The sequence below is a fragment of the Mustela nivalis genome (assembly GCF_964662115.1).
Source record: "Mustela nivalis genome assembly, chromosome: 13".
Lineage (NCBI taxonomy): Eukaryota > Metazoa > Chordata > Mammalia > Carnivora > Mustelidae > Mustela > Mustela nivalis.
In genome coordinates, this window is record NC_139032.1 from 64,475,680 (window position 1) to 64,501,481 (window position 25,802).

The 25,802-nt window shown below is 41.8% G+C and overlaps 1 protein-coding gene across 1 annotated transcript in view; it reads right to left on the bottom strand.

Moving 5' to 3' along the window:
- Nucleotides 1-19,948, bottom strand: part of GRIN3A (glutamate ionotropic receptor NMDA type subunit 3A) — a 157,034-nt gene extending 137,086 nt beyond the window's left edge. The window contains exon 1 of the mRNA XM_082696808.1: nt 17,126-19,948. Coding sequence (XP_082552934.1) covers nt 17,126-17,824 — 699 coding nt within the window. The 5' untranslated portion in view covers nt 17,825-19,948. The remainder of the gene's footprint in view (nt 1-17,125) is intronic.
- Between the last annotated feature and the right edge of the window lie 5,854 nt (nt 19,949-25,802).

Genomic DNA, 25,802 nt, shown 5'->3' on the forward strand with positions numbered 1-25,802 from the left:
TTCTTGGCCCCTAGAAGGCATCTGAGCTTGAAACCTCTGCCCCAGGTCATTGATCTCAAACTATACTGTGCATATATGAACCATCTGGGGGAGTTTCTTTAAAAAAAAAAAAAAAGATATCTGAAGAGCTATAGCATATAATTTAGTGGAACTCAGTGAGTTCGAAAGGATCTGCACTTTAAACATTACCTTAGGCTTTTTTTTTCCCCCCAAGGTGATGCCTTGTCACAGTTTGAAAATCACACTAGGGGAGACTCTTAGGGTGTGATCCCAAAATATGATATTCTCGATCACCTTTGGACACAATCACCTGTGAGGCTGTTTGCTTTTAGACAGATTTCGGTGCTCCAATCTCAGGGGTTCTGATTTGATAAGTTTGGGAATCATATTTTGAATAGTTACCTCTGTATTACTAACACAGAGATGGCCACTGCTCCAGAGATTGGAAAGCCTAAGGAATTATACTTCATGGAAGAAAAGGAGCCAGGAATAGAACTGGTTAGTCTTGGCTGGATCTGAACTCTTGTCTGATTTTCTGATTATTTTGTTTGACAAGGGATGACAGGATAAAATACAATTCCAGGCTTTTTCTCTTCTTAAGTGGTGATTATTCCAGTAACTTTACTTCTCATCCACTCTGATTTTCCTTAATTTTACATGTCGAGAATCTTTGGCTATACAATATAGCAAAATTGGCTGAGTGGGGGATTAAGATTCGGGAAAGCAGTGACTTAAAGATCTGAGAACAATGTCACTTTTCTGTCACTTGTGGTCTCCAGGAAATTGAAAACTGATTTGTGGACAATGAAAGATGTACAAAAATCTTAAGAGGGTAGTAGAAACAGGTTTTCTACTTCTTGCAAAATCAATTTCTTCAAGGCCTGACTCTACCAGCTTTGTTCTACCTAACAGTAAATTCTGGGTGGTCGTGAACTCTATCTGCCACAGTGAATGAGGATCCTTTTTCACAAGGTGGTACACCTTCTCAGATTCATATGACCCCACCTGAGCAGTCAGTGGCTTTTCCACTGGCGTTATGCTTAGTTCTGTTCCACGGAAAGGGAGGGAAGTGGCCATTCATTCAGTTGAAACAAGAGTCACTGAGCATCTACCATAATCCATGCACCGTGCTAGAAGTTTGGGGTTTAATTTAGCGGAGGAGAGAGACACACACATAAATAAATAATTAATACTCCTGTCCGATAAATCTAGTAAAGAAGAATGTACAAGTAGAAAGGTCACAAAGAAGTGGAAGTGGTGGACTGCGGCAGACAGAACGGGCACAGGTGCTATCTGCGCAAAGGTCTGAAGGCCAAACAGGAGTTTCAGGCAGACATGAGGGGGAAGAGCATTCTAGGCAGTGAGAACAGCCCATGCCAAGGCTTGGAACAGCACTGTGCGTTGAGGCATTGCTGAGCAGAGTGCAAGGGCTGAGGGATAGTATCAGGACGAAATGAGAAGAGTTAAGCAAAGCTCAGATAATGGACAGTCCTGATTGCCGCACCAGGCTACTCAGAATTCAGTCTACAGGTTAGAAGCTGGCAGAGGGGAGGTGGTTCATGAGAGAATCTTACGTTGATCAGGGACTTGACATTAAATAACACTGAATCACACCGTAAGAAAGTTAATCCCTTTTCAATTAGTGTTTAATCCTTCTGCTAAATTTAGGAGAAAGCCTCCGTTTGGTGTCGCTATGCCTTTTAACACTTCCCTCTCACCTCGAAATGTTCCCGTTTCAAAGAGCTCAGGAAAAGCTACCATGCTAGAATGATTTCGTTTTCACGGTGTACTTATTTTATGGCGTACCTTTTTCCTATTTACAGCAAGGGGGATTGGTTCTTCACTGATGTCACCATAAAAAGGTTGTGGTTTTTTTTTTTTCTTAAATGAATTTATTTAAGTAAAACAGTAATTTTAAAAATCAGTAGCGAGGGGGTGCCTGGGTGGCTCAGTGGGTTAAGCCACTGCCTTCGGCTCAGGTCATGATCTCAGGGTCCTGGGATCAAGTCCCGCATCGGGCTTTCTGCTCAGCAGGGAGCCTGCTTCCTCCTCTCTCTCTCTCTCTGCCTGCCTCTCTGCCTACTTGTGATCTCTCTCTGTCAAATAAATAAATAAAATCTTTAAAATAAATAAATAAATAAAAAAAAATCAGTAGCGATAGGTGATGCTGAGATACCACCAAAGTTACAAAGGCAGTACACACGGGCCTGAACCAGGCAATGACTCTGCTGCCATTTTAGGGGAGGGGAAGGATTGAGGTGGTCAGTGACTGCTTCTCTTTCTGACAGCAGCTTGGAGACTGGCAGGGAAGAGCCATGGACAGAGACAGAGAAGTCGGCTAGGACAGTCAGGTAGTGGAGGCATAGATGGTGTGGCCAAGGTTAAACCTGCTGGTTTATTCCTGATCTTTCCCTGTGTTGCTCTGCACAAAGGGGATCCTCAGGGTTCTCCTGGCCTGGGGTGGTGGTGGTGGTGAACCCAGAAGTAATTCTGAAATATGGAAATTGAAAGATTTTTAAGTGGCTGCTACCCAGCTAGTGTTAATTAAAGGCGGACTTGGAATGAAGGTGAGAATGAGATTTGATTATTTTCCAGGATCCTAGTCCATTACAAAATATTATTTAGAAACAGACAAAATCTTAATTCTGAACTAAGGTGTTTTTTATGGATATTAGTGGGCAATATGAGCTTCCATATTTGATTTCCAAAGTGTCTCTCATTCTAACCTGCATTAGAAAGCTACCTGGCTATAGCTTTCCTATCCTGTCAGCTCTTCAAAGCCCCTTCCTCTCCTCTTTAGGCCTAGGATGGAGTACTGGACTCTAGGGGAATTCAGGAGAAGCACTTTTCTGGAAACATGAAACTGCCCTGTTCTCCCTTCCTCCCCTCCCAGCTGCTGCTGACCATTTTGGAGTTATAGTCTGAGCACTCTGGTTCAGGAGGACAGGACACGGGTGGGCTAGTCCCACCGCCAAATCAGTACTGGGGAAGGTAAGTCCTGGATTTCCAAAAGTGGAACGAGAAGTGTTTACCTGGATCAAGAAAAATGCTTCTCATCTGTTTTTCTTTCCTTTTAAAGATTTGTTTATTTATTTTAGAGAAAGAGGATCTCAAGCAGACTCCCCACTGAGCAGGGAGCCGGATGCAGGGCTTGACCTCACCACCCTGAGATCACGACCTGAGCCAAAATCAAGAGTAGGATGCTGAACCTGCTGAGCCACCAGGCACCCCTCATTTGTTTTTTAAACATGAATTTACAAAGTGTTTTTTTTTTTTTAAGATTTTATTTATTTGACAAGATTACAAGTAAGCAGAGAGGCAGGCAGAGGAGAGAGAGAGAGAGGAGGAAGCAGGCTCCCGGCTAAGCAGAGAGCCTGATGTGGGGCTCGATGCCAGGATCCTGAGACCATGCTCTGAGCCGAAAGCAGAGGCTTTAACCCACTGAGTCTGTCTCCCAGGTACCCCTACAAAGTGTTTTTATGGATATTATCTTCCTGGAACCCATATCGATTCTTTAAAACAGCACAGTAAGTCCTCCACCAATACCTGCTTAATGAGCAACTATTTATAATTTGTAACAGAAAAAACGGAGACTCAGAGAGGTTTTCCATGACTATACAGATGACTCTGGAATTATAAGCAAAAGCTAGGTTTTCTTCTGGTTTTCCTTCTCACTCTATATCCCCTTGGTCTGAAACCGAAAGAGCCTGTAACAGATAGTGTTCAGTGTCTACAGAACTAATACCAGAATTCTGTCACATCATGGGCTAACCAGCATTTTGTGGCCTGGCCTGCGGTCTTAACAGCCACAGATAATATTGTTTCAATGGAAAAATCAATTTTGAATAGGAGCTTAATTCATCAGCAAATCAGGAGAACTTGGGTATATATCTGTCTTTCTATATAGATATATAATAGAGAAATGCTTTTTAATATAATAACTTACATTTATTGATTTTTTTTTTAAATCAAACACACACACATTTCTATTCCTAGAGATCTTATGCTTTCTGGACACCTGTATCTCAGAAGAATGTCATGAACTGGAAAGAGTTATTTGCACATGTTCGTGAAAGGTCGTGAGAACCAGTTTCTGTAAGTTTGCTAATTATTAACCTGTGTTTCTCTAGCTTCAGGAGAGGCATGTCACAATCTTGAGAGTGGGGGATGGAAGGCTTTTTTGAAATATAATCAGAAAACTTGGAGAATCTGATAAATTCTCTTAAGCATGGTTTACCCTGCTCCAATTCTGGAAACTACTCCCGTAGTGAATTATTGTTATTTAACATGTGTTTCATCCCTCAGGAGTACTGGGGCATGGAAAACAAATGGTAATACTGCCACAGTAAAATGGCTTTTGAGCAGGGAGGTGGTATGAAGCTTAGTGCATTATACTTGCTAAGTATTTGCTGAATAAAAAATGAAGAACGAATAAATGAATGAAAGTTGCTTTGCTTTCAGAAGATTCATCTAGCAGCAGGGTGCAGAGTGGTTTGCAGGAAAGAAAGGAGAGCTATAGAGGCTATTCAAGAGTATTGGCGGAAGGAGCTAATGCTGTGTGAAAAGAAGGAAGGAAGAAGACAGAGGAAGTATACTAAGGAAGCCAACAGAACCTGATGAAAAGAGAGAGGTCCAAGATGGCATGAGAATTCTTGTTACAGGTGAGAGGGGATGCCACCTTAGGGTATCTTTACATATTTTGAATTTAAGGTGAGAATGAGATATAACAGGGAATTCCAGTTAGAAATTCCTGGTATTGCCATACACAAGGAACAAATTCGGGAGTCTACACCTTGCTAGATCTGGTTATTGTCTCACTATTCGTGCCTTCTTTGAAGATGTGTCCACTGAAAAATGTTATAATGGCTAGTACCTCAGGATAGTCTATTTATTCATTTATTCAGTAAATATTTATTGCTATGCTCATTCCTACCTCAAGGGTTTTGTACTTTTGTTCTCTCTGCTCCTAATGCTCTTCCCTTAGAAATCTGCATGATTCACATCTTCATTCTCTGTTTGGGTGTCACCTCTTCAGACAGGCCTTAGTGACTAATCATAGTCATTCTCTAATCCTTGACCCTGCTTTATTTTTCTACATTGCACTTGCCTCTACTTAAAAATATTATATTTATGTTTGCATATCTTATTGTCTATTTCCCCTACTGGAATGTAAATTCTTTGAGAGGAGGAGTTTTGCTGTTTTATTTACTGCTGTATTCTAAAGCTTCTACTGAACACTTAACTCAGAAATCTGGCCTTTGCTGATTGGACTAAGGGAGGGCGTAGAGCAGGAGAAGGATGGGGAAGCAATCCATATAGTCTGAGCCCATTAGATAACTGCAGAATGAGAGTTAAGAGATATAAAACACACAGATGATTAGAGCTGGAAGTCCTACCAGGTTCAGGCTACAACCTGTCCCAGTACATCAGAACCCCATCCATGCAGAAGTTATGGCACAGAGAGGGAGAAGCTGGTATCGGGAGAGAAGGATGGAGCCGCTGTGAAGAGAGGAGCCCAGAAAGAGCTTTTGGGCCCCAGAGGAAGGGAATGGAATAGCTGCCCCAGCACTTTCCAGCAGCGTGGGCCAGCTGTACCTCCTGCAACTCAGCTCCTGGTCGGGTTCCTGTAGTTTCCAGCACAAACCCCTCACTTTGAGCTCCACGGAGTGAGTTTCTGTTCCTTACAACTGCATGCCCTCTGACAGCAACAGAATGTCCAACCGAACTTTCAATGAGTATAGAAAACGTTGTGTATCCGTGCTGTCAAATACAGTAGCCGCTACCCACATATGGCCACTGAGCAGTCAGAGCACCTGAGACACTGACTTCTACATTTTACATCATTTTAATTAAAAACAGTATTCATATAGGGCAGGAAGCTGTCATATTGGACAGCACAGCTCTATGATTATTACCACAAAGGGTCAAAGACAAAAAGCACAATCAGTACAAGATAATGAAAGAGCTGGGGGAAAAAAAAAAAACCCAAACCCCAAACAACCATGATGATGTCCCAGAACTCAAGCAGAGCATATTGCATAGCACCAAAAATTAAGGAATGTTAAGGAGGATGAGTCTGGTAAAGTCCAATTGGTTAAAGTGTTATGGATTTTTCTGTGCAAAATACCTGGATTCAAGCAATAGGGGTTAAACAAATTAAATACTCTATTCAAAGGCAAATTTTCTAGCTACTAAAATAATGGAAGAAAGATTAACGACATGAGAAGATGTTTATAATATAAAAGTTAAAAATCATAAAATAGCATGGTTCCCAATTTTATAATATATATATATGCCTAGATCTCCAGATTTTGGGTTCATGGGTGATTTTTATTTTATCCTTTGGCATTTTTTAAATTATTGGAATTATCCACAAAGAACATACATTTCTAATAATTATAAATAAAGGAGCAAAGGATATGCTTAACACAATAAAATGGCTACATCTTTTCAAGCTGCATTATAAACTAAAGTGATAGTAAATATTACAATAATTAGCCACTCTGCCTTGCTGAAGTCATTCGCATTTGCCTCTCCTCCCTTTGAGGCACACATTTTCAGATATCTTTAAGGTTTATAACTGCAATTATAGATATGGTGGCCAAACAGCAGTCTGCTGGGTCTTCTTAGAGCCAGAGGAAGGTCTGTTCTGTGATGGATTAACCTAGATTTCCCACAGTCAAACATGGGACACGTTTAAAAGCTGTTTGGAACCCTCCTGCTTTGTCAGGCTGGATTTCTAGGATGCTTTAATTTAAAGCGGTCTTTTAGGGACCACTAGATGGCTCTCTGTGCCTCCCACTGGGTGAAGATACACTGGATTAACTCAGGCATGGATTTATCATTCATTTTCAGGTATACACTGAAGCATTTCCTTATGTGTGAAACACTGTATGAGGTGACTCAAATTAATTCCTTATACAGCATCAAAACAAGAACAGCTCTCCATCTGAACCTATTAAATTCACAACATACACAAGCAAATTCTTTGTTTAATGGAATCCCTGTTTAAGTACCTCTGGCTGCGACTGAACAGACAGAATTCTGCAATCTGCCAGACTGTGATTCTGTTAGATGAAGACATGCTGGGCATTTCACTTTGATTATGGAAATAAAACATTTTTTATTTTAATTTTTAATTTTATTATTTTTAAAAAACATTTTTTTTTTTTTAAAGATTTTATTTATTTATTTGTAAGAGAGAGAGAGTGAGAGCGAGCACAGGCAGACAGAGTGGAAGGCAGAGTCAGAGGGAGAAGCAGGCTCCCTGCGGAGCAAGGAGCCCGATGTGGGACTCGATCCCAGGACGCTGGGATCATGACCTGAGCCGAAGGCAGCTGCTTAACCAACTGAGCCACCCAGGCGTCCCAACATTTTTTATTTTTAATCTGGAGAGTATTAACCCAACTTTTGTTTGACTTGGCTTTGAGTTGAGGTTTTCAATACAAAAAATACCAATAGGTTATATGCAGGCTTTGCAGCCATCAAGGTCTTTAACACGAAAAGTTCTGCTAATGACCACCCCTAGCTGAGAAGAGAGTAGTGACAACACATTTCCAAGCCATTCTTAGGAATAGTACTGAAAGATCCAGACTGAGGCATTGTTTGGAACTATACAGACGCAGCCATTGGCAGAATGTTGGAAATATAAAGCTATATTGCAAATACAAAGGAAAACACCACTTTTTAATACAGAAATACCATCAACTCAGAGTGCCCAAGTTTCCAAAAGCCCTGCCAACTCTGAGTTTTTAGAAAATTAAAAAAAAAAAAAGATTTTCCTCTCTCCTGTCCTTTGATGTCAACACCTAGGTGGACTGACAGTAGGGCTTTCTTAAATTGTACCCTGTGGTTTCCAAAAATTTTTAACCATTAACTTTGAGAAAATAAAATATATCAAAATGTTACTCAAGGTTATCTGTGGACACCCATGGGGAGTAGTCCATACCAAAGGCATGTAAAAAGTCCGTCAAAGTTGTATGCATCAAACAGTTTTGGTATAGTCAGCATTTAGTAAAACACAGTTTGCCTTATGGGTATCCATTTTCTGTAAACCTCGGTATATAATAGTGCTATTGTCTCTACATTTTTGAGCTAACATATGCCACAAGTCAGTTACATTAGTACAGATAAGGCCTGTATGAAACAGCAGAAACTTTTGAACCTTCAATCCATGTCAAATTAGTTTGCCCTAACAACCTCATTTCCCCCAAGAAGTCTAAAAGGTCAGCTGGCTCATGGTTCTACTGTTCCTTAAGTTTAATTCCTGGGAGCCTCCAATGAGAAATTAGCATAGTAGATAAAGCAAGAATAATGAGTTCCTCATACCAACGAATAGAAATAAAACATTATTTTTTTTTTACCCCTGATCCAAAGAGCCAGTCATTCACGACCAATACAAAAGAGCAACTAGTTGAAACTGGACCTCAAAGTTCACTTTTTTGCTAACGGAGTTTACATACACCTAAGCTGAGGGTGCGATTCAGTAAAATGGAACTCTAAGTGTGGTTTCAAAACAGCAGTTTTCTTTGTTTTTCTAAGGGTTGGGGCAAGGGAATTGGATCTCCCAAGCTTGAATACAGTGTGCATCTTGAAAATGCATATAGAGGGGTGCCTGGGTGCCTCAGGCAGTTGAGCATCGGACCCTTGGTTTTGACTCAGATCATGATCTCAGGGCCAGCTCCGAGCTCAGCAGAAGCCTGCTTGAGATTCTCTCCCTTTTCCTCTGCACCCCACCCCTTCCCTACACCCGCTCAAACCCTCCCTTTCTCTCTCTCTCTGGAATAAATAAATAAATCTTTTTTAAAAAATTAAGAAAAAATGCATATAGAAATACTCTGGAGAGCAACCCGGAATATGTGAGTTCTTACTCTGATAATTTGTTTTTTTTTTTTAAAGATTTTATTTATTTATCGGGGGGGGGGTGGAGAGCGAGCACAGGCAGACAGAGTGGCAGGCAGAGTCAGAGGAAGAAGCAGGCTCCCTGCTGAGCAAGGAGCCCGATGTGGGACTCGATCCCAGGACACCGGGATCATGACCTGAGCCGAAGGCAGCTGCTTAACCAACTGAGCCACCCAGGCGTCCCTGATAATTTCAGTTTTTATTAATCTTGCCATGTCAACACTTTACATCAAAAGAATGAGCATTATCATAATAAGAACACAGAGTGCTCCAGGTGCTGTGCTTAGAACTTTGCATACATGGTGTCATCCTTACCACAACCTTAGGAGATAGTCATATTTTATGGATCAAGAAATTAGACATATTTCCCAAGGGAAGAGGTCTAGAGAGTTGTAAAGCTAAGAATCAAACCTAAGTCTGTGCCTCGCAAAAGCCTCTTCTCTTCATTCCAGCTTTGTATTTCTTTTATTTATGTTACTCTTGTCTCATTTGCAAAGCAAAGGTAATAAATACTAATTGTCTTGCTCACCTCAGAAAGTAATTGTGAGGATAAAATGAAAAACAGATGTGAAAGGACTCTGATAAATCTAAACATACTCTACGATTTATTTTTTCCTAAAATTTGTATTTTCATATTGAAGTATCAAAAGCATTGGTGAGGAAATGTAAAGGTGACTTTTTTTTTTCCTCTTAAAAATATTTTAAAAATATTTTATTTATTTGAGAGGGAGAGAGAGAGAGAGAAAAATCACAAGTAGGCAGAGGCAGGCAGAGAGTGAGAGGGAAGCAGGCTTCCCGCCGACCAGGGAGCCTGAAGCTGGGCTCGATCCCAGGACCCTGAGATCATGACCCAGGCCAAAGGCAGACAGACACTTAACCATCTGAGCCACCCAGGTGCCCCACCTCTCTTAATATTTTTAATCACAAAGGCAATACATACTTTTTTTTTTTAATAGAAGTGTGAAAAAAAAATAAATAGAAGTGTGGATAGGGAAAAAATGGACTTCTATTTCCATTTTTATAAATAAAATTCTGGACTCATAGTTTCCGGGATCAAGGTCATACTTTATACAAATTATATAAATCTTATTTCTATCTCTGTGTCAACATATTTTCATTCGAATGGGTATATAGAACTCCACTGTAAAGATATATCATGATTCATTTAAGTCAATTCCCATTACTGGTTATTTAGCATGAAATATGCTTTTAACAATCAAACTTGAAGGAGAGTCTCTCTTTTATGCTCTTTTCTGAGTTAATTCAAAGGCGGTGATGGATCCAGTCTGTTCTTGGATTGTAGGCTAACAAATTCACTGAATTTAGAAGGAGCTATTAGTCTGTTTTTCTTCTTGGTGACTTCTATTTTCCTAGAATGCATAGCTCCTCATGTACTCTGTCTGTTGTATATATTGTTTCCTACCTCACAAGACTGCTAGAAGGATTCTGTGAGCACATTTTTGAAGACCTGAAAAGCATAAATGCTACAAAAAATATTTATGATTGAGTTTTTTCCTAAATCTGTGACTCAAATGAAAAACAATGGGGCATAATTCAGCCTGGCTGAAAAAATAAGTCATCCTGTTTCTTTACCACTTGAATCCTTAAAGGCTCATCTCTACAGGAGACCATCCCTGGCCAGCCAGATACTAGACTTTCCGTGTCAGTATTTACCCTGACTGACACAATACAAGTCCAGGTCTGTATGGTCAGCCTGCTCCCTCAATGCAGGAGATCCCAGTGTCCCCCGAGAGTGACTGAATCTTATACACTCAGAAGGAGAACTGAAAATCTAGCTGAGGTGTTAGGTTGGGTTAAGGGAAGGGAGAAAGTGAGAGCAGGGACAGGCAGCTGGCTTATTCCTAGTTCACCTTTTCCCCATTGCTCTTTTCTCCCACTATCCCATAAAGAAAAGATCTGAGAGAGACTAATGAATAGCTTAATGATTCCCATTAGTTTGTTATTCATGCATTCACTGAAAAAGCAATGTGGCAGATGCTGAGCGTTCTTTCTTCCTTCTTGCCTAGTTTTATAGACTCAGCATCACATTTCCGGTGTCGTACACTTCTTCTGCTTTTCTGTGTATGTGAGTGGCAGTAGCTAGAGTTGGCAGAACAAGAGACAATGAGAGTCTCATCTCTACATTTAGTGATATCAACAAAATGAACAATATCTTGCTATGAAAGCCCCCCCGCCCCCTGTAGTTGCCTAGGACAATGGTTCTCAGAGTAGCTGGTTTGCAAACTCTTATTATCTGTCCAAGATGAGATTAAGGAGCTTCCCCCAGCCCCTAAAGATTATTTACTTATTTGACAGAGAGAGAGAGAAAGCGAGAGAGGAAACATAGCAGGGGGAGTGGAAGAGGGAGAAGCAGGCTTCCTGCAGAGCTGGGAAGGAGCTTTTGCCCAGTATGAACCAACACCCTGCTTTTTTCATCAAGAAAAACTTCCGTGAAAATATCAGAAGAGCCAGATGGAGAGGCCATACTCTCAATGAACACTCTATTATTGTGAAATTTCCTTACAGGAAAAAATTCTAACCAATGTAAGAGACCAACATTTCTGAAAAACCTTGGGCATCTTACTGCGGCTTCGATGGCAATACCTAAGGATCTAGAAACTGTTAGATGTGTCATAGGTGGAAATTTGCCCTCTGTATAGAAATAGTACCTATGGCACATCTTCTATTTTGGGGCAAATGTGCAACATATTGTTGCACAATATAGACTTCTATATTTAGAAGTCTAGTTCTTTTTTTTTTTTTCCTTTTTTGATGGAGGGTTAAACCTACTTTTTTTTCCCCCTGAAGAGAAGAAAATGAGGGATTGGAGGGTAAGGTAGAGGATGAAGACATGATACACTGTAAATCACATCCCAATTTGGTAACTACTACTGAGAATTAGTGAAAAATTAAGACTTGGATGATTCTTATCGGACCAACACTTGTCTACCAGTTGTTTGGCTAACACTATAAATTTTCCCAAAAGTACTTCATTTTTTTATCTGATTCACAAAACAACTCTGTCAGATTGGTAAGTACCTTCTTTTGACAGATAAGCACAGATGTTCAGAGATGGAGGCACTTGCCCAAGATTACATGGCCAGTAAGAGGCAGAGGAAGGCTGAGAACCTTTTGACTGTTACTTGATGTGCCTCCCATTATATTGTGCCCTTTTAACCAGCGTGACTGGTATTCATGAAATAAAGTCTAACAGCACAAAATCCATGGTGGATCCTGCAACACCCAAAGATAAAGTATTAAGGAATTAACAATGAAACTGGTCTTCAGATGATGCAGATACTTAATTCAGTTGATTTGATCATAAATTAACTCCAAGATGGAATAGTCAAAGAAGGTTAAGACCAATGTTCTCTAAGATTACACTGTGGCAGGCACAAGAAAAGTGGGTGAGACAGATTAATTGCCCAGTGAATGTATCTGCTAACCTCTTCTGATTTGGGGAAAAAATTTAAGTATTATAAAAACAAAACAAAAAAAATCCCCAAATTAAAAAAAAAAAACTTACAAATTAATCCCATCTCTGAGAAAAGTTTTGTATCACTTGACATTTAATTTGAAATCATTTATCTTCAGGTCAGCAACAATTAGGTGCTACTATCAGCCATTCATCATGAATTAACAGAAGAATATATTTCCCCCAGAGGACAGAAAGCAGTGTTTTGTACGGAGCAAGTCAAGGAAAACCAATACAGTTGAGAGTAGGTCTTTTAAAAATAAATGTCCTTTACTTGTCCCCTAACGACGGACCTAAGACATTAGTCCCCCCTTATCTGTGGGGGACACATTCCAAGACCCACAGTGAATGCCTGAAATCATGAATAGTACCTATACTATAAATACTGTGTTTTTCCTATACACACATACGATGAAGTTTAATTTATAAATTAGGGACAGTAAGAGATTAACAACAATAATAACCAAATAAAACAATATAACAATCTATTGTAATAAAAATTATGTGACTATGGTCCGTTTACCAAAATATCTTATTGACAGCACTCACCTTCCTCTGGTGAAAATACCTATGTGATAAAATGAAGTGAGGAGAAAGCCGAGCGCATTCTGATCCGGCGGGAAGCTACTGCCGACCTTTGACGCTACCAGAAGCTACTACTGACCTTTGACCCTACGTCAGGGGAGGAGAAATCATCTATTTCCGGGACCACGATTGCGGGCAAAACCTTGGCTAAAGCGGCACTACCAGCTTCCCCAACTTTTTGAACCTCCACATTATTCCACTTTGCTTTCATAAGAACGAAAATCCCCTTCTGAACTTTTCCCATTAGGGAAAGCAGGTGCTAATGTAAGTCTTTCCTCAACGTGAATTGGTATTACACAAACTTTCGGAAAGCGGAAAATATGCTTTACTTTCTGCTACTTCGGCTTATGAAAGATTTTATAGGACTGCTTTACTTTCAGATAGTGGGGGGAACCTGTTTCCTTAGTGGGATTAGTGTTGTGGTCCCTGTATCAGAAGTGGCACTGGGCTAATAAACAGCCAAACTAATAAATAGGCTCGGGTATTTAGTACTGTGTTGTCAGAGAAAAGGGACCATCTAAGAACACTGTGTTTCCATGGGAATAAACATATTAATTAGCATATACGGCTCATGAGTTTGGAGAACTGTGGTTGGTACGTTCAACTGAAGTTAAAAACAGTAATACACATTTAAAAAAAAAACAACAGAACAAAAAAATGTAATACAGTCACTTTTTGTTTTTTATTTTTTAAAATATTTATTTATTTATTTATTTATTTGAAAAAAAGGGAGAGAGGACGGGGAGAGAGAGAGAGAGAGAGAGAGTGTGTGTGTGTGTGTGCGTGCGTGCGCGCATGCATAAGTAGCAGGAGGGGTAGAGGGAGATGGAGAAGTAGAGAAGCAGACTCCCCGGTGAGAGGGGAGCCCAAGTGTGACTCAACCTCAGTACCCTAAGATCAAGACTTGAGCCGGAATCAAGAGTCCACTGCTCAACCAACTGTGCCACCCAGGGAGGGGCCCTGAGTCCGTTTTTGATCACCTGGGTTTGGATCTAAGCTAATTATATTACTCCATTAACTTACTGCTTAAGGGCACCAATATGGAATTAACTTGAAATGCACATTTTAGAAAGAAACCTGTATCTGTCACTAACTGAGCAGGTAAATTTCAAGGAGTTAACTTTGGAGAAACTATACAAAATCCCTAGAAGAGAAGGTAGTATGGGATGGACGAGAAAGAACAATTATAAGAACTTAATATAACTTAAATGTAACTGGATCCATATGCAGCATCATTACTTGAAGGTCATGGGAACAGAATTTAGAAGTAAGAAATTATCATTTTAATAGAATGAGTTAGCCTCAAGTGGAGGTTTGAGTGTAAAGTCAAGTCAGAATTTTTTAGATGGAAAGGTGCTTTGATCCTCTCCTATGTAGTGATGTTGAATGAACTTTTATTATGTATGATTTCTGAATTTTTTATTATATATGATTTCTGAAAGTGGGTAGTTTACTACCTTACAAACTGATGGCCTTATGTCTTTGTTTCCAATAAATAGCCTAGTGAAATAAAACTATAATGCTTTCCTCAGGGTTTTGATCATTTCACTCGTATCTCTTTCCATTCACGAGCTATGGCAGAACACTATCAAAACCACTATTTAATAATTAAAAGTTTCAGATGAAGGAAATAAATCGCCCAAAAGAAAGTGAGAGAAAACACTGTTGATACTACTGCCCCAAGCAATTTTTATTTTTCTGAATAAGAGATACAATTTTATTTCACTTCTTTGTGTGGACAAGTCCACTTTCCTCTAGAATCCCTTTTTCAGGCACTGACCCAATCAATGTATTGGGTCACTGGGCTGTAGAATCCAATGAGAACAGTGGCTAAATTAAACCACTTTTATTTAATGTATAAAATGACTCTGACATTCTTTTATATTTTGAAAGGTTTTTTTTTTTTTTTTTAAATCACATCAGGGTATGGGAGAAAGGTCTGCTTTTTAGCAGACACAAGGGAAAGATCAGTTATTATTTTTGCTGAAAGCAGATTATGGTCATATCCTAAAATTATATATTATGGTGACTTGACATTGAGTTGGACATTCTTAATATACAACCTTACAGAATGACATGTAAATGATATACTAAAAGTAAAAAGTTTGATATGTTGGAATTTAAAATACAAAGATAAATGAGAGACCATGTCAGTTGGGCAAGCAAGAACTGAGTTAATATAATAATCTCTCCCTTTCAAGATGAGTGTCATGAAAATAACAGTGACAACAGTGATTTAAAATACATTTCTGAATTGAAGTACAGAAGTAGATGTGCTTGGCGGCGTGTTCATTTTATTGGCAACTTGTAAGGGTTGTCGCCGGAAGACTGTTCCCACAGTGGTCGTAAAGCTGTGAAGTTGTCTGATTCTAGACGCTGCTTCACGGTTTCTCTGGTCCCCTAGTTGTAATGTGTTGGATACTGCACAAATCCATCATGGAACACAATTTCCTTTCTAAGGCACACTAATTTGGGGGAAATTCTTGCTATTTAAGACCTGCCAAACAATCTACAAATGGAAAGGAGTCTGGAGACTGTGAACACTATTGGCAACTTATGAAGTATTAGGTAATAGAGAAGCAATGATGAGAAGCACGTGATGCTGACTCTTGCATTTTGTTCAATCTGATTCTGCATATATATTAATAATGATGCACCCTATGGATGCAATTTCATGTTTATAACACTTTGACCATTGGCAGCATTGTGCACCTGTGTTTTCCCTGCCTTCCCATCTGCTGCCTACAGTCATTCAGATTCAGGTGACGGAAATGTTTTAGATAAAAGTTAATTAGCCTGCACTCTGCAGATCAAATCTCTATAGTTCAGCATTAAATTGCAATCTTCTGGGCAACTGCTGAAAGTAGCGGGTGTCCAGCCTTCCTAAGATTAAAAGTGTAAGATTCATTTTTCTAGAAAAAGAAATCGTTGGTACTCTCGCGATATTTTATGCATAGATTCTATCAAACTTTTCACTTGTATTTGGCCTTACTCATTTTAGCTTTGGTCTATGTATATATATCAAAAGTGGAAGAAAAGAGATTAGATTTTTTTTTTCCTGCTAAAGGGATAGCGAAATGATATGTAGAGTTAGAAATTCTCCAGTGTCTGGACTCTTATTAGTACACTGACCAAAACTTTCCTTAGTTCCTCAATCTTTACCATGGGGCCAACACAGATTACCTATTTGTGTCATAAATATTTGTGCAAGGCTTAATGAAGCCTGATATTTTGATTTTAAAAATGCACAAAATGCATTAAACTCCCATTGTTGAGAGGATCCCGCCCTCTCTTTAAATATGTACATTATTGTCAATAGTAAGTTCACAAATAGCTTATTTTATTGAAAATACATTCAATTTTTTAACCTATATAAACAAAAGCATTGGATTCTTCTGTTTTTAGTCCTAAATCATTGAGACAGAAATGGGCTGAACACAGCTACTGCATACAGCCAGTCTCTGAGCCCACATCACGCAGATAGTAGGTAGGGACCAAAAAAAACCCAACCCCAAATGAGTCCTCCCATCGATTTTTTCGCTACCAGATATTAATTCTAATGCATGTCAATGCCCAAGGGTAATTAACCGCCCTTCTTTACCTATGGCTTCCGTACTATTGCAGATTCCCTGTTTACTCATAGGAATTCAGAGGGATTTTTTTCTCCGTACACCACCGCCCAAGCCTCAGGCACACCTTCTAAAGAAGTCAGAGCAGATGCAGCTCTTCTTGCCTCATGCTCACTTCCTCTCGGGAGTTGAAGACTCTAGCTTCGTCAGGAATCTCACATCCGCATCCCCCGAGCTCATCTTTAGAAAATCGATTGCTCTCCACGCTCCTGAACTTTGACTTCTACTTCCGTCCAGCATCCACTAGGTTTTCCCAGCTCGTCAAAACATTAGGGTTTTTTTTTTTCCCCCGCTTATTTTCCCCCACTTCCTTTCTTTATCTGCTACCCCTACCTCTTATTTCTGTCCGCACTTACACTGTCTTATTTAACTTTTACTGAGGCTCTTCAAACAACCATCCATGGACATGGTCCGATCCTTAAACAGTAATCAAAGTTGTAAAGCCCCAAGTCCCTCCAGACTTCAGCCTTCCTCTTTCTCCCCTCCTCCCCTCCATAAAGGTCCCGGCCCCCAAGCGGCGCCCCACTCTTCTCACCTGACTCTCCCGCGGAAACTCGTGGCGCACGATGCTGATCACCGGAATGTGGAGGACGGAGCTGACCAAGTCGAGCTCCATCATCTCACCCTGGCTCTGGGGGAAGGCGAGCAGCGCCGACACCCCTTGCACCACCACGGTGTGGCACACGCTCTGCAGAAAGGAGAAAGGGTCACTGCTCCACGGCGAGCTTGGGGAGGAGAAGGGCAGGAGCGGCAGATCGCCCAGGCCCGCCTCGATGGCCATCACGACTTCCAAAGACAGGTTGTAGGGCAGCAGACCTTCCACGCGGTTCAGGTTGTCCACGGCGAAGAGGAGGGCGTCCCGAGGCCACAGGGTCTCGGCCCCGGCGCCCTCTCCGGGCTTCCGGGCGCGCGGCGGGCCCCGGCCATGCAGGGCGCTCCCCAACCAACGTGCGCCCGGCGAGGGCGCCGGGGGTCGCCAAGTCCCTGGTTCGGGCTCATCCCTCTGGGCGCCCGCCCGGCTGCCGTCCGGAGCGCGGCTGGCGACGCGGGGGGCCGTGGTCCAGGGCTGCAAGTGCACCGCGCCCACCCTCACCGCGTGCCCGATGCGCTTGAGGATCTGGCAGGGCTGCGGGTGCGAGGAGGAGCCGGGCACCCCGGCCAGCACCAGAGCGCAGGGCGGCGGCAGCAGCAGACAGACCCTGCTCAGCAGCCACCACAAACTCAATCTCCTCATTACTGAGACCCGCAGGGAGAAAGCGCGCCCCCTCCTGCGCCTGGCTCGCCCCCCCCTCCAGCCGCTGCCTAAGGTCTCCGCCCCCAGGTCCCGCGGGCAGCTCACTCTACGCCGCGGAGCGCTCCCAGGAGCCGAAGCGGTCTCCGGGCCATCCAAGTTGGAGCCTAGCGCACCCGGGTCCCTCCGCCTCTCATCCTCCGCCCGCCCGGTCCCTGCGCGGAGACGTGCAGGCGGGCGGGCCGGCGCGGGTCACCCGCGGCTTGGGCGCCGGTTCCTTGCTCTCCCCATCTGCAGGGCGGCTGGGGCACTGCGTCCGGTCCCGCGGCTGGGCTGGAAAGCCACCGGAGTTCCTAGGGGGGCAACGCGACCCAGGAGGCCACGCGCTCACTTGGATTCTTTTCTTTTCCTTTTCTGCCCAGGCGAGACCCACTTATTTCCTTGGGGTCGCGCAGGAGGCAGCGTTCACGCCCAGAGTGCGAAAAAGAAGCCAAATCCTCCTTGCTCCACCGTCCGCCACCCTCTGGCGGGCCCCCCCGGTACTGGCTTCATCTTTCTTCCTGTCTCGCTACTTCCTCTTTTCCTTGCTTCGCTCCTCTTTCCGCCCAGTCGCCGCCGCCGCCTGCTTCCTCGGAGGAGCAACGCGACTGGCCAGCAAAGGGTGGTTCTGCTCGGAGCGCAAAGTTCTCCCCGCCTCAGCCGGCGCCTCCCTGTTGCTGAGCCCTGGCGCCAGCCTGTCGCTTGGCTGCGCTAAACGCCCACTGATGGTGAGATTCCCGGGTGGCGCTTCCCGCGCCCCTGGAAAGTCTGCTCCCCAAAGGCGCCGGGGCTTGGTTTGCGAAATTCCGGGAGACCCGCGAGGGCGAGGGCGAGGGCGAGGACGCTGAGCCGCAGAGAATTCCGAATGCGGATGTACCCGAGGAATCTGAAATCCAGTGCTTCGCCGGGCTGGGTTCTAAGAAACTGGGGACTTGAACGAGTAACGAGCTTCTTTTCCATGTGGCGCTTTAAAGGTTTTTCTCGCTAAGGGCACCAAAGCCAGAGTCACTTACACATTTCATCTCGGCTTCCTTCTCTCGGGCACGTGGGCCTTTGCGGTTTTTAAGGATTCCTCATGTCTTTAGATTCTCGGAAGTAGATAAGTGAATTTGAAGCAATTATTTGACCAAGAAATTAAAGAGCTTCAAAATACTTTTGGAGTTTCAAGCACCGTCAACAGCAGTTTCTAGTTTAGACCGAGAGCCCTCCAGATCACTATTTCTAGTAAGTTCTCTCATTTGTATGGTAATGCAGTGAAGTCAGTGGTTTAGGATTTGGTCTCTTCCTCCAGGACCTGAATCTGAAATTAGAAGCCAAAGAGAGGGTTAAGGGCAGGCCTGTGGTTTCCACGCGAGCAATAGATTTATTTTATGCCTTGGTATCCTTTAGAAGGAGATTAGAGACACATCCTTGGGGTAAGCAAGACTGGGGACCTGCTGTTCTGAATTTCAGTACCACTTCAAGAGAACCGTGACCTTGGCGATTTATTTCACCTGACCTTGCCCTGCTGTTTGGAGCAGCTAAATTGTTATGCAAATACAGCTAGCTTTTAACTCTGGAGGGCTGTTTTGATTCATGAGCTAAAGTTTCCATCATGCTTTAAATCTTTGGGATGAAGAAGCTCTCTAAATAAAATTCCCAAGAAGGTTGCAAAGTGAATGCTGTTTTCCTCAAAACAGACCTTTAAAGGCATCTCAGAACAAAACTTTTCTGACAACCAGAATAGCTGCTGCAAGCCTGGGGTGCCAGAAAAGAAAAGGAGTGAAAATCATAATAAAGGATGAACCGCAAGGGAAGGGGTCCCTCCTGAGACCCTAGAGAGCACACCAAGCATGGATGCTGGAAATTCTTGCAGGCTTCAGAGGATTCCACTCATTGGGGACTGAATAAGAAAAGTATAGAATTTCGTGGTCCTTGCATTGCAGGAAAACTGGGAATCTGTTAATTGTATAATAAGAAGATATGCTTCTGTGTGTGTGTGTGTGTGTGTGTGTGCATTAAGGAGTGTGACATTCCAGACGATGACCGTGCCCTAGAGTGGTTATCTTAGTACTTGGCATTACATACATGTTCAAATCAGGTTCTCAATAAAATAGATGGTGACAAAGAATAGATGGGTCTGTGGGTTAATTTGATCCTACATTCTTTAGGCCTCTCAAGTCCATGACCACCTTGAGGGACCAGCTGAACTGCCTGTTCACAGGAGGGGATGATTCCCAAGGTTCTAAGGATCATGTTCCACCAGCTCATGGTAAAACCATAGCTAACTCTTGCAAATACTGAGTGTTCACAGTGACGAACAGCCCTTCCTTCCTGTACTTCATCTTTTGTTTCTTTCCTGGGTTTTTTGATGATGATCTACTGTCTCCCTTTCCATTTTCTTTTGCTGATAGGTTCTGTTTATCCATATCACTGTCATCTGAGTGTCTCTGACATGATTCTTTTCTCTCCTTTTCTCTTATCTCCCTTTCTCTTTTCCCTTCCTTCTTCTCCTCCTTTTCCATGTTTCAATGGACATAATGTTGAGAGCTCTTTTAGATTCAGTCATCAGTTCAACAACCATTTATTAAGCTCCTATTCTATGCCAGGCATTGCCGCAGAACTGTCCTGGGGATAGATAAATTCCAGATCAGAGAAGTTGAGAGTTTTTCCCTCCACAAACCACATATTTAATGAGTGAACAAAATGCTGACATTGAGCTTACATTCCAGTGGGAGAGAAAGACAATAAAGCATACAAAGAAGTAAATGTAGGAGATATTAGTTGATGCTAAGAAAAAAAGTAGATCAGCAAAGGGGAAGCATTAGGAGAGTAGGTTGATTTTAGATAGCAGAGCCAGTGTAAACTGAGACAACTTTTCAATAAAGAGTTAAACAGAGGTGAGGGGGTAATTATATAAACATTCAAGACAAGAATTTCCAAGTAGAGGAAATAGCAAGTGCAAAGGCCCTGAGGCAGGGTGTTTCTGGCATATTTGAGGAATAGTGAGGGGTCCAAGGGTACGTGGGTGGCTCAGTAGGTTAAGTGTCTGCCTTTTGCTCAGGTCATAATCTCAGGGTCCTGGGATTGAGCCTCTTTTAGGGCTCTCTGCTCAGTGGCAAATCTGCTTCTCCCCCTCCCCTCTCACTCTGTGATCTCTCTCAAATAAATAAATAAAAATCTTAAAATAAAATAGTGAGGGGTCGAGGGTTGCTGGAGCAAAATGCTCTAGGGTAAGTGCAGTGACAGGTCAAGCCAGAGAAGCAATGAGGAGATGACAGATAATATAAGCCAATGAAGAATTTTGGTTTCTACTCTGAAGGGAATGAGAAGGTATGGGGGCAGGTGTTAAGCAGAAGAGTGACGGGATTTATGTTTTGACAGGACTACTGTAGCTGCTCTATTGATAATAGATGAAAGGTAGGCAAGGGTAGGAGTCAGGAGACCAGATATGAGGCTGTTGGCAATAATCCATGGGAGAGAGGACATTTATGTCAAATCATAAAACCACTTTATCAGATTAGTGTTAATTATTCCCATTCTATAGGCTAGGATATTATATTTGAGAAAAGTTGAGTTATTTGCCCAAAGTCATTGCATAGTGAGTGGCAGCATGAATTTGAGATTCTAAGTTCATCCCAGCTGCATTCTTGGTAGCAAGAATCAGCCAAATCTCAAAATTGGCTCACCCAGAGAAGATGAAGCTCTTTTTATTACCAAATTCTAAATGAGAACTACTGATCTAAGAACCCATGTTGGAGAGTCAAATAAACAAAAACAAATCCAAATGCTCACAATTTAAAATGTGCTTTTGTGCACATCTGTGCTTTCTGGTACCAGTAACCAGTAAACTAAAAGCTGAGATATTCTGGAGGTAGCCCAGGAAAGGCTGCCACGAAGGATGCTGTGGGAGTCAGAAACTTGGATTCTATTTTCAGCACCGTTTCCCTATGGGTGCAACATTTAACCTCCCGAAGCACAGATTCCTTCTTTGTACTGGGATTGTGGTGACAGCTCTTGGCAGTTGTCTACACGGCAGTGTGTGGACTCCTGTGAACCCTTTTCAAGTTCCATGGGAGTGGGAGGCTTTCTGTAGGCCTTTCCGTTCAGTCACATATTTATAAAGGCTTGGGAAATTACCTTCTTTCTTCCTTTTTTGCCTGACGGATTTCAAGTTCTACCCATATTTAGCTTTGTTTGTGTAGATGGGCAAGAATATTAAATGCCATGTTCCTATCTCTGGGTCAGCCTTTTATGCGATATTAGCGATGGAGGTGGTTGTTGTTGCTGTTTTTATCAATATTCAGATGAAAAAAGTGCTCACCTCTGCCTAATAATTCCCTAAGCCCAAATTGTGCCCTCTCCCACATCAATTCTTGTCTCTATTGCCAGAGACCCTGTTGTTATGGGAATCCTCCTGGGTAAAAACAAGCAAACAAAACAAAGAAACAAACAAAGAAAAAACAGAAACAGAATCATAATCATAAATATAGAGAACAAAGTGGTGATTGTCACAAGGCAGGAGGTTGGAGGGGCGATGAGTGAAGTAGGTGAAGGGGACAAAGAGGCACAAACTTCCAGTTACAAAATAAATAAGTCACGGAGATGAAAAGTACAGCATAGGGAATATAGTCAATAATACCATAATAACATTGTGTGGTGACAGATGGTAATTACCCTTGTGGTGAACACTGTGTAACATATAGAATTGTGGAATCATCGTGTTGTGCTCCTTAAGCTAATAGAACATTGTATATCAACTATACTTAAATAATAAACATTTTAAAAAATATGTGGAGTTGGTAGAGAAGCGGTGGTAGCAGAATTTGAGGATAAAATGAATCACAGAAAAATCAGGTCAATTTTGAGGAGCAGACCCTAAGGGCCAATCTATCTAAAGCCTAATTATCCTTTTTTATTCCCCCAATTTAAAAAAAGTCTATATTCACTTGATACCTTGTAACACTGTTCTGATAGTCTACTTATTAGGCATTAATTTTGTCACTAGTCATTCTCTTCAAAAAATACAAGTAACTTTTGTGATTATGGGATTATTCGGATACATTATTTAATCCTGATTATTATAAAATGAATATCCTGTTGGGAATTTCTTTTTGATGGGGGAAGGCATTCATTTTGCCTTATAAGGGGATTTAGGGACGTGAGAAAAGACTAGGTAGAATTTCACCAAAGGAATTTTAGGCAACCCAAGGGACTGGAATAAGGGAAAAGGAGCATTGGGAGCTTGGAAAATGGTGCAAAGAAAGGGAAGCAAAAAAAATGAGATGTCTTATCTATTTCAAATAATGCCCAGTCTTTGCTGTGACACTGGAAAATATAAAGGGAAATGTTTCCTACTTTGCACCATATGATCTACACCCAGGAAACCAAATTCAGGCCAAGACTATTACCTATCAACAAATTAGGAACTACCAATACTTGTTTGCCTTTCAGCTCTGAGAAAGAACACTGTGGTGTCCTGGGTCTAGTTATTGTCAGGGGAGTATGTTATCAGTTGTGACAAGTGCGTGGCCTTTTCAGCATCTACCAGGATTATTGGCTGAGTGTTTGGATTTCCTAATTCTTCTCCTAAACCACACACTACAGGAAACTCAGATAGGACTTGGAAAGGCCAATGTGGCAGTCTCTCTCAGTCTCTCTCTCTCTCTCTCTCGCTCTCTTTTTTTCCCCTTTGGTAATCATCATTCCAATTTAGTGTTTATCCAAATGAGTTTTGGAATAAAACTTGGCCCATCACAGACCACAACATTTTTAAAGGACTTTTTTTGGTGCCCAGTTTGTAGCACAAATTTTAGAGCTGTAGCCAAAGAATTGGGAACTTTTGCAAAGGCTATTTGCCTTCATGGTTCTCAGGCCTTACATCCGGAAAAGCATTTTTTAATTTTTTTAAGAAAAACAATTTTTGTTTCTTTAGAAGGAGGTTCTAAGGAAGGGATTTTTTTTTTCATTAGAAGACAAGAAATATGAAATCTTTATCATTCTAGAGCTTATTATCTTGAATGACTTCTACATGTGGGACAGTTTACATGCATGATCTTTTAATTTTATGATTCAATAGACTGTGTTATCCTTATTTTATAGATGATGAAACTCATGCTTGGTGAGGTTGAGTCATTTGCTAAGAATAGGGAAGAAAAACAGATTTGATCCTCTGAATCCAAAGTCCAAACTCTTTTCATTTCCACTTCCGAGTTTGAATGGAAGCATGATAGTCAAGCCTGACTGGCACTAGAACCACTAATGTACAGGGATAAACATAATCATAAAGTTACTTGATTACCACTGTCAGAGTATGTAAATACCAACTCTAGACATTTTAATACAGTTTTCGAAAGATTTTATTTATTTGACAGAGACACAACAAGAGAGAGAACATAGGTAGGGAAAGGGGAGAGGAAGTAGCAGGCTTCCTGCCAAGCAGGGAGCCCAATGTAGGGCTCAATCCCAGAACCCTGGGATCATGACCCAAGCCCAAGGCAGAAGCTCAATGACTGAGCCACCAGGTACCCGAAGACTTCTATCTTGATCAAAATATTGAAGAGTTTGGGTGATATAAGCTAGATCACTCAAAGATGGGTTTGGATATATATGTCATATTTTCATGTGTGAACTTCTGCTGAGCAGAGTTTTCCTCCATGCCATTTCTAGGTGCTACCATTGATGCAGACAGGAAAAAAAAAATAAACTCATGATTATGCTGAAGGAGAACCTTCTGAGAACTGCACCTCTCTTTGAAATAAGGGTTAGTCATCTAGAAGTTGTTACCAAAATAGAAATGACCTCTTCCAGAATTTGAAATCCCCTCAAAAATACACTGTCCCTTTTCTTTTGGTATGCCATCACAGGGTTAGAAAAATCATTTGGAGGTGCCTGGGTGGCTCAGTGGGTTAAGCACCTGTCTCTTGATTTCAACTCAAGTCATGATCTCAGGATCATGGGATCGAGCCTTGCATGGGGCATTGTGCTCAACGGAGAGTCTGCTTGAGGATTCTCTTCCTCCTCTACTGCCCCTCCCACCCACTCACGTGCACACATGTGCCTTCTCTCTCTCTCTCTCTCTCAAGTAAATACATAATGCTTTAAAAAAAAAATTCAGTTGGCCCCTACCTCCAATAGTACTATCACTGCAGGGAAAGTAAACTGAGCAAGACTGAGGCAGAGCAGCAATGATTAGCTTGTGATCACATGGAACTCTACAAAGAACTCAATGGGAAAACATTTCATCCATCAAGAATGCTCGTCTAATGATTAAGATGAGGCAGGTTGAAAACAGTAAGTACTATAGTCCGGAATGGGATGACACCTCTCTGAAGACCTTTATGCTTTCCCGCAGAATTTTTTTCATTCTCTCTCATGTCAAAGAGAGTAGACATATTAATATATTTATCTAGTTTTAAATCAGTAATGAATAGCTGATGCCCGAGGCAGAGAGTCAATAAATGATAGCTCACAGTTCCACAGCTTAAGGCAGGCACAGAACTACACCCTCATTTCTCCTATAGCCATCAAAGTGGGGAGACCACATCTACTACGATGACTGCATCTTGTGGAGCTGGTGGCGTGGAGGCTGGTGTTTCTTCTCTGATGTGCTCAGGCAAAAAGACCCCTGTTTAGTTCTGACATTTGATGCTGTTAAGGTAAGGGCTGAGCTTTTCTGATAATGAAAACACTTGCAGCCCACTTGTTTCTATTGACCATATCTGTTTTAATCCTCATTCCTATTTTTTAACTGGGAGATACAGAGTTTCCTCCCATCTTGGTATGGCTCTTTCCTGAAGTTCTTCCTCTGGTTGGCGGCACAGCCATGTTTCTGTGGAGTTTCGAAATGGTCTTCAGCAAAAGCAATCTTCTTTTCCATTGTACGAGCTATTCAATCTTCCTCTTTAAGCCTCCCTACTAGCCCCCTGCTGCTTTCTAAATCAAGCTGTGATTTTCCTGGTTT